General features: G+C 44.8%; 1 protein-coding gene across 7 annotated transcripts in view; it reads left to right on the forward strand.

The window, feature by feature from the left end:
* The first annotated feature begins 8,613 nt into the window (after window positions 1-8,613).
* Window positions 8,614-13,775, forward strand: part of Mkk4 (MAP kinase kinase 4) — an 81,021-nt gene continuing 75,859 nt past the window's right edge. For 5 of the 7 annotated variants that reach the window (XR_011393134.1, XM_053789348.2, XM_053789350.2 and 2 more), the window contains exons 1-2: window positions 8,614-8,888; window positions 12,310-12,418. Coding sequence is in view for 6 of the 7 variants with exons in the window: in XM_053789348.2 (XP_053645323.2) it covers window positions 8,810-8,888; window positions 12,310-12,418 (188 nt within the window). In the remaining variant the exon portion in view is untranslated. The remainder of the gene's footprint in view (window positions 8,889-12,309; window positions 12,419-13,775) is intronic. The other 2 variants (XM_053789353.2, XM_053789354.2) reach the window with 1 other exon arrangement.

Here is a 13,775-nt window from a genome sequence, read left to right on the forward strand (position 1 = left end):
AAAGTCAAGGATAACCCCAAAAAAAGTCAAGGATAACCCAAAAACGTCAAGGATAACCCCAAAAAAAGTCAAGGATAACCACCAAAAAAGTCAAGGATAACCCCAAAGAAAGTCAAGGATAACCCCAAAAAAGTTAAGGATAACCCTGCCCCTGCCTCTCACAACTACTGGACCACTATGACATGGTCTTGGATGGTCACTCCTGCCTCTCACAACTACTGGACCACTATGACATGGTCTTCGATGGTCGCCCCTGCCTCTCACAACTACTGGACCACTATGACATGGTCTTGGATGGTCGCCCCTGCCTCTCACAACTACTGGACCACTATGACATGGTCTTGGATGGTCGCCCCTGCCTCTCACTACTGGACCACGATGACATGGTCTTGGATGGTCGCCCCTGCCTCTCACAACTACTGGACCACTATGACATGGTCTTGGATGGTCACTCCTGCCTCTCACAACTACTGGACCACTATGACATGGTCTTGGATGACCACTCCTGCCTCTCACAACTACTGGACCACTATGACATGGTCTTGGATGGTCACTCCTGCCTCTCACGACTACTGGACCACTATGACATGGTCTTGGATGGTCACTCCTGCCTCTGACAACTACTGGACCACTATGACATGGTCTTAGATGGTCACTCCTGCCTCTCATAACTACTGGACCACTATGACATGGCCTTGGATGGTCACTCCTGCCTCTGACAACTACTGGACCATTATGACATGGTCTTGGATGGTCACTCCTGCCTCTTACAACTACTGGACCACTATGACATGGTCTTAGATGGTCACTCCTGCCTCTCACTACTACTGGACCAACATGACATGGTCTTGGATGGTCGCTGTCGCTCCTGCCTCTCACAACTACTGGACCATTATGACATGGTCTTGGATGGTCACTCCTGCCTCTCATAACTAGTGGACCACTATGACATGGTCTTGGATGGTCACTCCTGCCTCTCATAACTACTGGACCACTATGACATGGTCTTGGATGGTCACTCCTGCCTCTCACAACTACTGGACCACTATGACATGGTCTTGGATGGTCACTCCTGCCTCTCATAACTAGTGGACCACTATGACATGGTCTTGGATGGTCACTCCTGCCTCTCACAACTACTGGACCACTATGACATGGTCTTGGATGGTCACTTCTGCCTCTCATAACTAGTGGACCACTATGACATGGTCTTGGATGGTCACTCCTGCCTCTCACAACTACTGGACCACTATGACATGGTCTTGGATGGTCACTCCTGAATCTCATAACTACTGGACCACTATGACATGGTCTTGGATGGTCACTCCTGCCTCTCATAACTAGTGGATCACTATGACATGGTCTTGGATGGTTACTCCTGCCTCTCACAACTACTGGACCAACATGACATGGTCTTGGATGGTTACTCCTGTCTCTCACAACTACTGGACCAACATGACATGGTCTTGGATGGTCGCTCCTGCCTCTCACAACTACTGGACCACTATGACATGGTCTTGGATGGTCACTCCTGCCTCTCATAACTAGTGGACCACTATGACATGTTCATGGATGGTCACTCCTGCCTCTCATAAGTACTGGACCACTATGACATGGTCTTGGATGGTTACTCTTTCCTCTCACTACTACTGGACCACTATGACATGGTCTTGGATGGTCACTCCTGCTTCTCACAACTACTGGACCACTATGACATGGTCTTGGATGGTTACCCCTGCCTCTCACAACTACTAGACCACTATGACATGGTCTTGGATGGTCGCTCCTGCCTCTCAAAACTACTAGACCACTATGACATGGTCTTGGATGGTCGCTCCTGCTTCTCACAACTACTGGACCAACATGACATGGTCTTGGATGGTCGCTCCTGCCTCTCACAACTACTAGACCACTATGACATGTTCTTGGATGGTCACTCCTGCCTCTCATAAGTACTGGACCACTATGACATGGTCTTGGATGGTTACTCCTTCCTCTCACTACTACTGGACCACTATGACATGGTCTTGGATGGTCGCTCCTGCCTCTCACAACTACTAGACCACTATGACATGGTCTTGGATGATTACTCCTGCCTCTGACAACTACTGGACCACTATGACATGGTCTTGGATGGTTACTCCTGCCTCTCACAACTACTGGACCAACATGACAGGTCTTGGATGGTCGCTCCTGCCTCTCACAACTACTAGACCACTATGACATGGTCTTAGATGGTCACTCCTGCCTCTGACAACTACTGGACCACTATGACATGGTCTTAGATGGTCACTCCTGCCTCTCATAACTACTGGACCACTATGACATGGCCTTGGATGGTCACTCCTGCCTCTGACAACTACTGGACCATTATGACATGGTCTTGGATGGTCACTCCTGCCTCTTGCAACTACTGGACCACTATGACATGGTCTTAGATGGTCACTCCTGCCTCTCACTACTACTAGACCAACATGACATGGTCTTGGATGGTCGCTGTCGCTCCTGCCTCTCACAACTACTGGACCACTATGACATGGTCTTAGATGGTCACTCCTGCCTCTCGTAACTAGTGGACCACTATGACATGGTCTTGGATGGTCACTCCTGCCTCTCATAACTACTGGACCACTATGACATGGTCTTGGATGGTCACTCCTGCCTCTCACAACTACTGGACCACTATGACATGGTCTTGGATGGTCACTCCTGCCTCTCACAACTACTGGACCACTATGACATGGTCTTGGATGGTCACTCCTGAATCTCATAACTACTGGACCACTATGACATGGTCTTGGATGGTCGCTCCTGCTTCTCACAACTACTGGACCAACATGACATGGTCTTGGATGGTCGCTCCTGCCTCTCACAACTACTAGACCACTATGACATGTTCTTGGATGGTCACTCCTGCCTCTCATAAGTACTGGACCACTATGACACGGTCTTGGATGATTACTCCTTCCTCTCACTACTACTGGACCACTATGACATGGTCTTGGATGGTCGCTCCTGCCTCTCACAACTACTAGACCACTATGACATGGTCTTGGATGGTTACTCCTGCCTCTGACAACTACTGGACCACTATGACATGGTCTTGGATGGTTACTCCTGCCTCTCACAACTACTGGACCAACATGACAGGTCTTGGATGGTCGCTCCTGCCTCTCACAACTACTAGACCACTATGACATGGTCTTGGATGGTCGCTCCTGCCTATCACAACTACTAGACCAACATGACATGGTCTTGGATGGTCGCTCCTGCCTCTCATAACTACTGGACCACTATGACATGGCCTTGGATGGTCACTCCTGCCTCTGACAACTACTGGACCACTATGACATGGTCTTGGATGGTCACTCATGCCTCTTACAACTACTGGACCACTATGACATGGTCTTAGATGGTTGCTGTCGCTCCTGCCTCTCACAACTACTGGACCACTATGACATGGTCTTGGATGGTCACTCCTGCCTCTCATAACTAGTGGACCACTATGACATGGTCTTGGATGGTCACTCCTGCCTCTCATAACTAGTGGACCGCTATGACATGTTCTTGGATGGTCACTCCTGCCTCTCATAACTAGTGGACCACTATGACATGTTCTTGGATGGTCACTCCTGCCTCTCATAACTAGTGGACCACTATGACATGGTCTTGGATGGTCACTCCTGCCTCTCATAAGTACTGGACCACTATGACATGGTCTTGGATGGTTACTCCTGCCTCTCACAACTACTGGACCAACATGACAGGTCTTGGATGGTCGCTCCTGCCTCTCACAACTACTAGACCACTATGACATGGTCTTGGATGGTCGCTCCTGCCTCTCACAACTACTAGACCACTATGACATGGTCTTGGATGGTTACTCCTGCCTCTCACAACTACTAGACCACTATGACATGGTCTTGGATGGTCGCTCATGCCTCTCACAACTACTAGACCAACATGACATAGTCTTGGATGGTCGCTCCTGCCTCTCACAACTACTGGACCAACATGACATGGTCTTGGATGGTCGCTCCTGCCTCTCACAACTACTGGACCAACATGACAGGTCTTGGATGGTCGCTCCTGCCTCTCACAACTACTAGACCACTATGACATGGTCTTGGATGGTCACTCCTGCCTCTCACAACTGCTAGACCACTATGACATGGTCTTGGATGGTCGCTCCTGCCTCTCACAACTACTAGACCAACATGACATGGTCTTGGATGGTCGCTCCTGCCTCTCATAACTACTGGACCACTATGACATGGCCTTGGATGGTCACTCCTGCCTCTGACAACTACTGGACCACTATGACATGGTCTTGGATGGTCACTCCTCCCTCTTACAACTACTGGACCACTATGACATGGTCTTAGATGGTCGCTGTCGCTCCTGCCTCTCACAACTACTGGACCACTATGACATGGTCTTGGATGGTCACTCCTGCCTCTCATAACTAGTGGACCACTATGACATGGTCTTGGATGGTCACTCCTGCCTCTCATAACTAGTGCACCACTATGACATGTTCTTGGATGGTCACTCCTGCCTCTCATAACTAGTGGACCACTATGACATGGTCTTGGATGGTCCCTCCTGCCTCTCATAAGTACTGGACCACTATGACATGGTCTTGGATGGTTACTCCTTCCTCTCAATACTACTGGACCAACATTACATGGTCTTGGATGGTCGCTCCTGCCTCTCACAACTACTAGACCACTATGACATGGTCTTGGATGGTTACTCCTGCCTCTCACAACTACTAGACCACTATGACATGGTCTTGGATGGTCGCTCCTGCCTCTCACAACTACTAGACCAACATGACATGGTCTTGGATGGTCGCTCCTGCCTCTCACAACTACTGGACCAACATGACATGGTCTTGGATGGTCGCTCCTGCCTCTCACAACTACTGGACCAACATGACATGGTCTTGGATGGTCGCTCCTGCCTCTCACAACTACTGGACCAACATGACATGGTCTTGGATGGTCGCTCCTGCTTCTCACAACTACTGGACCAACATGGCATGGTCTTGGATGGTCGCTCCTGCCTCTCACAACTACTGGACCAACATGATATGGTCTTGGATGGTCGCTCCTGCCTCTCACAACTACTGGACCAACATGACATGGTCTTGGATGGTCGCTCCTGCCTCTCACAGCTACTGGACCAACATGACATGTTCTTGGATGGTCACTCCTGCTTCTCACAACTACTGGGTCACTATGGCATGGTCTAGGATGGTCACTCCTGCCTCTCACAACTACTGAACCACTATGACATGGTCTTGGATGGTCACTCCTGCCTCTCACAACTTCTGGATCACTGTGACATGGTCTTGGATGGTCGCTCCTGCCTCTCACAACTTCTGGACCACTATGACATGGTCTTGGATGGTCGTTCCTGCCTCTCATTATTACTGGACCACCATGACTTGGTCTTGGATGGTCGTTCCTGCCTCTTACAACTACTGGACCACTATGACATGGTCTTGGATGGTCGTTCCTGCCTCTCACAACTACTGGACCACTGTGACATGGTCTTGGAAGGTCGCTCCTGCCTCTCACAACTACTGGACCACTATGACATGGTCTTGGATGGTCGCCCCTGACTCTCACAACTACTGGACCACTATGACATGGTCTTGGAAGGTCGCTCCTGCCTCTCACAACTACTGGACCACTATGACATGGTCTTGGAAGGTCGCTCCTGCTTCTCACAACTACTGGACCACTATGACATGGTCTTGAATGATCGCTCCTGCCCCTCACAACTACTGGACCACTGTGACATGGTCTTGGATTGTCACTCCTGCCTCTCATAATTACTGGACCACCATGACATGGTCTTGGATGCTCTTTCCTGCCTCTTACAACTACTGGACCACTATGGCATGGTCTAAAATGGTCGCTCCTGCCTCTCACAACTACTGGATCACTATGACATGGTCTTGGATAGTCGTTCCTGCCTCTCACAACTACTGGACCACCATGACATGGTTTTTGATGGTCACTCCTGCCTTTCACAACTACTGGACCACTATGACATGGTCTTGGATGGTCGTTTCTGCCTCTCACAATTACTGGACCACTAATACATGGTGTAGGATTGTCGTTCCTGCCTCTCATAACTACTGGACCACTATGACATGGTCTTGGATGGTCGCTCCTGCCTCTCACAACTATTGGGCCACTATGACATGGTCTTGGATGGTCGATCCTGCCTCTCACAACTACTGGACCACTATGACATGGTCTTGGCCGCTCTGGATGATAAAATAAATGCAGTTGTAGTATACACAGACTTTGCGAAAGCCTTCAACAAGTGTGATCATGGTGTAATAGAACACGAAATGCATGATCAAGGAATAACAGGAAAATTAGGTAGATGGATGTATAACTTCTTAACACACACAATATAAAGAGTAATAGTAAAGAGAGTAAAATATGAGGTGGCCACAGTGAAAAGTTCTGTTCCACAAGATGTAATACCTGCTTCCATCCTGTTCTTCGTCCTCATATCTGACACAAATGTCCACTGAATAGTGACACCAGAATTTGCATGACAGTGTCATCTCACGAAGACACTGCAAGTCTCTAAGCGGACATCAAGCAAATTTTTCTATGGGCCGCGGAAAACAATATGAAGTTCAGTGAAGACAAATTTCAATTACTCCGCTGTAGAAAACTCGAGGACATAACTTTATCGGAGTATAAAACAAATTCCAACAACACAACAGATCGAAAAACTAATGTGAAGGACCTGGGAGTGATCATGTCAGAGGATCTCACTTTCAAAGATCACAACAATATATCTACCACATCTGCTAGGAAAATGATAGGATGGATAATGAGAACCTTCAAAATTAGGGATGCCAAGCCCATGATTATTCTCTTCAAATTGCTTGTTCTCTCTAGGCTGGAATATTGCTGTACATTAACTGCCTCCTTCAAGGCAGGCGACATTACAGACCTTAAGGATATACAGAGAGAACTTTCACAGGCACATATAAGTACGATAAAGCACTTAAATTACTGGGAATGGTTGAAGTCCCTTGATTTATACTCCCTGGAATGCAGGTGAGAAAAATATATGATATATACACTTGGAAAATCTTAGAGAGACTAATCCGAAATTTGCTCACGAAAATGACTCCCTACGAAAGCAAAAAACTCTGCAGGAGATGCAGCATCTCCCAATGAAAACAGAGATGCCATGAGTACACTGAGAGACAAAGTGTCAGGGGTCCAAGACTGTTTAACTGTCTCCCAGAATACATAAGGGGGATTACCAATAGATGCCTAAAACTTCGGAACCTTAATAAAACTGATCAGACTGAACTAAATCTTGGATGATAAAAATAAATATAACTTATTATAAAGAGTTTTAACAAATAATTATGTTATGGTTACTAACATAATTCCTTTTATTATTATTATTATTATTATTATTATTATTATTATTATTATTATTATTATTATTATTTAAAAATATGAATAAGCTTGTAATCTCCTTCTCAAAATAAATGTAATTTCCTCAATAGATAATAATATTACAGATAATTTTAGAATGGACAAAAATATACCAATGCGGTGACCACCCTGATAATTATATAGGCAAATAATTTTGTCACCATAGAAGCAGTTAAAAAAAATAATGTTAGGTAAATGAACTTTGATAGAACTAATGTGACATTTTATTGTGGCAACGTTTCGCTCACCAGGAACCTTGTTATATTACTTGTATCTATATTTACCAAACATTATTTTTGTCCATTGCTAAATTTATCTAGAATATTATTGTCTAGCGAAGAATATACATTTGTTTTGTATAGGAGATTACGAGCTTACTCATATTTTTTAAAATAAATTAATATTAATAATAAATTTAGTTATTCTCTGCAGTATATAATTAATATTGTTTACACATAATTAAATATGGTTAGGTTTATAGACTCCATTAGAAATAAGTTACTTTGACTGACCTTTTTCTTGGATTATCCTGGTGGGTAATTTACACTATGTATGATAATTGCAATTTTGTGTACCTCTGTCTAAATAAACTTACTTACTTAAGCACAAAATAAAGCCACAAGCCGTTCCATGGACCTCAATGGAAGGAAGTCAATTTGGCCTTATTAAATTACCTTATTTCGGGGTTATCTTAGGTAATTTACATATGTTAGTACGTATGATAATTTATGTAACTGTATTTAGGTGTATCAGTACCTGAATAAACTTAATAAGAACACAATGGAAATAAAACATCAAACTGGAAATACTAAATCACTGATTTTTTGGGGGGTTATCCTGATGGATAATTTAAACATATATAACTATGTGTGATAATTTATGTACTTGTATTTACGCGTACCTGATCCTAAATTAACCCACTCACTTAATTTTAAGGTTTAAATAAGATATTACAAGGATCCCAATGAAAATAAGTAATTTTGACTTTTTTTTTTTGGAGGGGGAGGGGTTATCCTAGGTAATCAACACATATGCTCTTATGTATGATAATTTATATAACTGTATTTACATGTACTTTTACCTCAATAAATTAACTCACTTACTCACCATTAAAAAAAAATAATGTTGAGTTCGTAGTGTTGTGAGACAGAACTATTGACAACTGTGGCGGAGATGACTTACTCTTGTTAATGGTGAACTTTGCTGCCTTCTGAGTGCTCCACCGCCCTATCCATGGTGGAAATGGCAGCTCCTGGGCCCGCCGAGGAGTAGCCAGTAACCTGAGTCCTCTCCAGTAGCTGATTATCCCGCCAGACATAATGGCGGAGCAGCAGCAGCAGCAGCAGCAGCCAGGCCTCAACAGGCTTGGTTCCTTAGGCATGCCATGTGCTGTGTCAGGTAGGCCTAGTGTGTGTGTCAGGTAGGCCTAGTGTGTGTCAGGTAGGCCTAGTGTGTGTCATGTAGGCCATGGAGTGTCAGGTAGGCCTAGAGTGTCAGGTAGGCCTAGAGTGTGTCAGGTAGGCCATGGAGTGTGTCAGGAAGGCCTAGTGTCAGGTAGGCCTAGAGTGTGTCAATAGGCCTAGTGTGTGTCAGGTAGTCCATGGAATGTGTCAGGTAGGCCTAGTGTGTCAGGTAGGCCTAGAGTGTGTCAGGTAGGCCATGGAGTGTGTCAGGTAGACCATGGAGTGTGTCAGGTAGGCCATGGAGTGTGTCAGGTAGGCCATGGAGTGTGTCAGGAAGGCCTAGAGTGTGTCAGGTAGGCCATGGAGTGTGTCAGGTAGGCCATGGAGTGTGTCAGGAAGGCCTAGAGTGTGTCAGGTAGGCCATGGAGTGTGTCAGGTAGGCCATGGAGTGTTAGGTAGGCCTAGAGTGTGTCAGGTAGTCCTTAAGTGTGTCAGGTAATCCTTAAGTGTGTCAGATAATCCTCAAGTGTGTCAGGTAGTCCTCAAGTGTGTCAGGTAGTCCTTAAGTGTGTCAGGTAGTCCTTAAGTGTGTCAGGTAGTCCTGAAGTGTGTCAGGTAGTCCTGAAGTGTGTCAGGTAGTCCTGAAGTGTGTCAGGTAGTCCTGAAGTGTGTCAGGTAGTCCTGAAGTGTGTCAGGTAGTCCTGAAGTGTCAGGTAGTCCTGAAGTGTGTCAGGTAGTCCTGAAGTGTGTCAGGTAGTCCTGAAGTGTGTCAGGTAGTCCTGAAGTGTGTCAGGTAGTCCTGAAGTGTGTCAGGTAGTCCTGAAGTGCATCAGGTTGTTCTTAAGTGTGTCAGGTAGTCCTTAAGTGTGTCAGGTAGTCCTTAAGTGTGTCAGGTTGTTCTGAAGTGTCAGGTTGTTAAGTGTGTCAGGTAGTCCTTAAGTGTGTCAGGTAGTCCTTAAGTGTGTCAGGTTGTTTTAAATGTGTCAGGTCGTCCTTAAGTGTGTCAGGTCGTCCTGAAGTGTGTCAGGTCGTCCTTAAGTGTGTCAGGTAGTCCTGAAGTGTGTCAGGTAGTTCTTATGTGTCAAGCAGGGCATGAAGTGTGTCATGGTAAGCCTTTAGTGTTTTAGGTAGGCCTGGAGTGTGTGTTATGGAATCTGCAGAGTGTGTTTATGGTAGGGACATAAGTGTGTGTTTGGTAGAGTCTGAAGTGTGTGCCTTGTAGGACATGAAGTGTATATCTGGTAGAGCCTGAAGTGTATATCTGGTAGAGCCTGAAGTTTATATCTGGTAGAGCCTGAAGTTTATATCTGGTAGAGCCTGAAGTGTATATCTGGTAGAGCCTGAAGTGTATATCTGGTAGAGCCTGAAGTGTATATCTGGTAGAGCCTGAAGTGTATATCTGGTAGAGCCTGAAGTGTATATCTGGTAGAGCCTGAAGTTTATATCTGGTAGAGCCTGAAGTGTATATCTGGTAGAGCCTGAAGTTTGCATTTGGTAGAGCCTGAAGTTTATATCTAGCAGAGCCTGAAGTGTGTGGATGAAAGGGTTTGAATTGTACACGTAATGCAATTGGTTTGAACCCATGCCATTAAACACATTTTGATTAGGCAGGGCCTGAAGCAGGTACCTGGTAAGATCTGTAATGTGTGCCTAGTAAGACCCGTAATGTGTGCCTGGTAGGACTTGTAATGTGTGCCAGGTAGGTCCTGTAATGTGCCAGGTTGGTCTTGTAATGTGTGCCAGGTAGGTCCTGTAATATGTGCCTGGTAGGACCTCTAATGTGTGCCTGGTAGGACTTGTAATGTGTGCCTGGTAGGATCTGTAATGTGTTCCTGGTAGGGCCTGTAATTCGTGCCTGGTAGGACCTGTAATATGTACCTGGTAGGACCTGTAATATGTGCCTGGTAGGACCCTTAATGTGTGCCTGGTATGACCCTTAATGTGTGCCTGGTATGACCCTTAATGTGTGCCTGGTATGACCCTTAATGTGTGCCTGGTAGTACCTGTAATGTGTGCCTGGTAGGACCTGTAATGTGTGCCTGGTAGGACCTGTAATGTGTGCCTGGTAGGACCTGTAATGTGTGCCTGGTAGGACCTGCAATTGTGCCTGGTAGGACCTGTAATGTGTGCCTGGTAGGGCTTATAATGTGTGCCTGGTAGGGCTTATAATGTGTGCCTGGAAGGACCTGTTATGTGTGCCTGGTAGGACCTGTAATATGTTCTTTGTAGGGCCTGTAATGTGTTCCTTGTAGGGCCTGTAATGTGTGCCTGTTAGGTCCTGTAATGTGTGCCTGGTAGTACCTGTAATGTGTGCCTGGTAGAACCTGTAATGTGTGCCTGGTAGAACCTGTAATTTGTGCCTGGTAGGGCTTGTAATGTGTGTCAGGTAGGACCTGTAATGTGTGTCTGGTAGGACCTGTAATGTGTGTGTGGTAGGATCTGTAATGTGTGCTGGGTAGGGCCTGTAATGTGTACCTGGTAGGGCTTGTAATGTGTGCCTAGTAAGTCATGTGTTGGTGTGTGTGTGTACTCACCTATATATGGCTCCAGGGGGTCGAGTGTGGGTGGGAATGGGCCGGTGGGGAAGGCAGAAGTGTGTGTGTGTATGGTAGGAACTGAAATCTCTCTCTCATAGGACCTGAAATGTGTGCCAGATAGGACCTGAAATGTGTGCCAGGTAGGACCTGAAATGTGTGCCAGGTAGGACCTGTAGTGTGTGCCAGGTAGGACCTGAAGTGTCTGGCAGGGCCTGAAGTGTGTGTCTGGCAGGGCCTGAAGTGTGTGTCTGGCAGGGCCTGAAGTGTGTGTCTGGCAGGACCTGAAGTGTGTCTGGTAGGGCCTGAAGTGTGTGTCTGGTAGGGCCTGAAGTGTGTGTCTGGTAGGGCCTGAAGTGTGTCTGGTAGGGCCTGAAGTGTGTGTCTGGTAGGGCCTGAAGTGTGTGTCTGGTAGGGTCTGAAGTGTGTGGCCTAATGTGTATCTGGTAGAGCCAGAAGTGTGTCTGGTTGGATCTGAAGTGTGTTTTGAAGGGCCTAAAGTGTGTTACAGGGCATATATATTGTGGAAAGGCAAACGGTGGTTTCTAACCCCTTCCAAGTCATGGGAACACATTTTATTATTGATAACATGGGCTTATGAATATTGTTTGGAGTGACTATCTGAACTATCATATCTGGGTGCCTCTCGCAAAGACGGTGATTATTTGAGTGATGGTGAAAGTGTTGACTGCTAATGAAAGTTTTTTCTTTCTTTTGGGTCACCCTGCCTTGGTTGGAGATGGCCGACGTGTTAAAAAAAAAAATTAAACCTGCTGGATGGGGTTCTATTTCATATTTGTAAACATATCTTCTTTTTATTAGATATTAATATGTGTTACTCTTGGTCATATTTATATGACCGAAAGCACTCCTTCCTTACAGGGCGTCGAAGTAATCTCCGCTTGGCATTTCCGGGCCAGGGAAGACTAAATAATGACCGTCCACAAAACAATTTGGAATTTCCTGCCTCTGGTTATCCTACAACACAAATGTAAGCTTTATGCCAATGTTACTTTCATTGTTTTATCAGTGAATCTTGAAGGGTCTCATTAGTTCAAGGGGTAAAAAACTTTCTTTCACATCTGCTTGCAAAAAAAATAAGGTAAAAGATTTAAGTACAGTAGTCCCTCCATATCCACAGGTGATACGTTCCAAGACCTACCTGGGGTGCCCCAGACTGTGGATAGTAGTGAACCCCATTCACTTTTTGGTTTTCATTTACATACATACCTATGATATTACCAACATTAAATAATAATAAAATACTACTTCCTGCTGCTGCTGCAGCAAAAGACTTGACAGTGCCAGTACATGTACAGTATGTGCTTGTTAGCTGCCAAATTCGGTTTTCAATATATTTCTTTATTCATTTGTTTAACTGATCTTAATGAAACTTTATATGAGCATGTTTTATGCACTTTTATTCAAACATAAAAAAAATTAATGAAATTGGACGATAAAAAATGAAATCTTAGATTGCGGCCTCCTTAATATTTTCGGGCTGAGGTAAACAGCGGAAACTGAATTTGTAGATACGGGGGTTCTACTGTATACAGAGTTAAACTTTTGCTTGTTGGAATACAGTATTATATACATAATGAAATCACTGTTCAGTGTTACTGAAATATATGATGTTTTCCTTTTTTTTTGGGGGGGGGGGGTCACCCTGCCTCGGTGGGAAACGGCCAATGTTTAAAAAAACAAAAAGTATGGAAATGAAGTGTGAATGTATATGTTAGTAGTTACTGGTTATTCCCTTAGTACTTGGGCTGATAGTCATGAGAATAAAGCATATTCTATCTTCATATATATAATTGATAATATTTTTGTAGGTCTTCGTTTATATTTGTATTTTCAATTTTGAAAGCTAATCTGGCATTCTTACTGGCAGTGATAAATATTTGTAACATAATAGTCTCCAGGGTGGAGGTACAGAAGACTTTCTTGTTAACTTGTGTTGTACTCATGATGAGTTTCTTGGAATGGCATTGTTTGCCTAATTGGTTATTTTTGTTTTCAATGTTTGACTTAACATTGGTTGGTGTGATGAAACTTGGTTGAAATATATAGCTTGATCCCTTAGTTAATCATTATTACTTTCTTTTTCACTTTCATGATTACAAAAAGTGCAGTCCTGGGATTTCCAATGATCTGAGTTATTTACTTTATTAATAATTTGCAAGTTTATGGAAGCTAATGTACTGCATTAGCTCATTTTTATCTTGCTTTACTATGTGCATCTCTTGTTTGTGGCTCTCCTTAATTTCTATAATTTTTACTATGCATCTCAGGCTCTCTCCTTTCTGTTGGATGTACAGTATAGCATTGAATGTTCCGTATAGCGTGGG

Source organism: Cherax quadricarinatus, chromosome 44 (assembly GCF_038502225.1).
Source record: "Cherax quadricarinatus isolate ZL_2023a chromosome 44, ASM3850222v1, whole genome shotgun sequence".
Classification (NCBI taxonomy): domain Eukaryota; kingdom Metazoa; phylum Arthropoda; class Malacostraca; order Decapoda; family Parastacidae; genus Cherax; species Cherax quadricarinatus.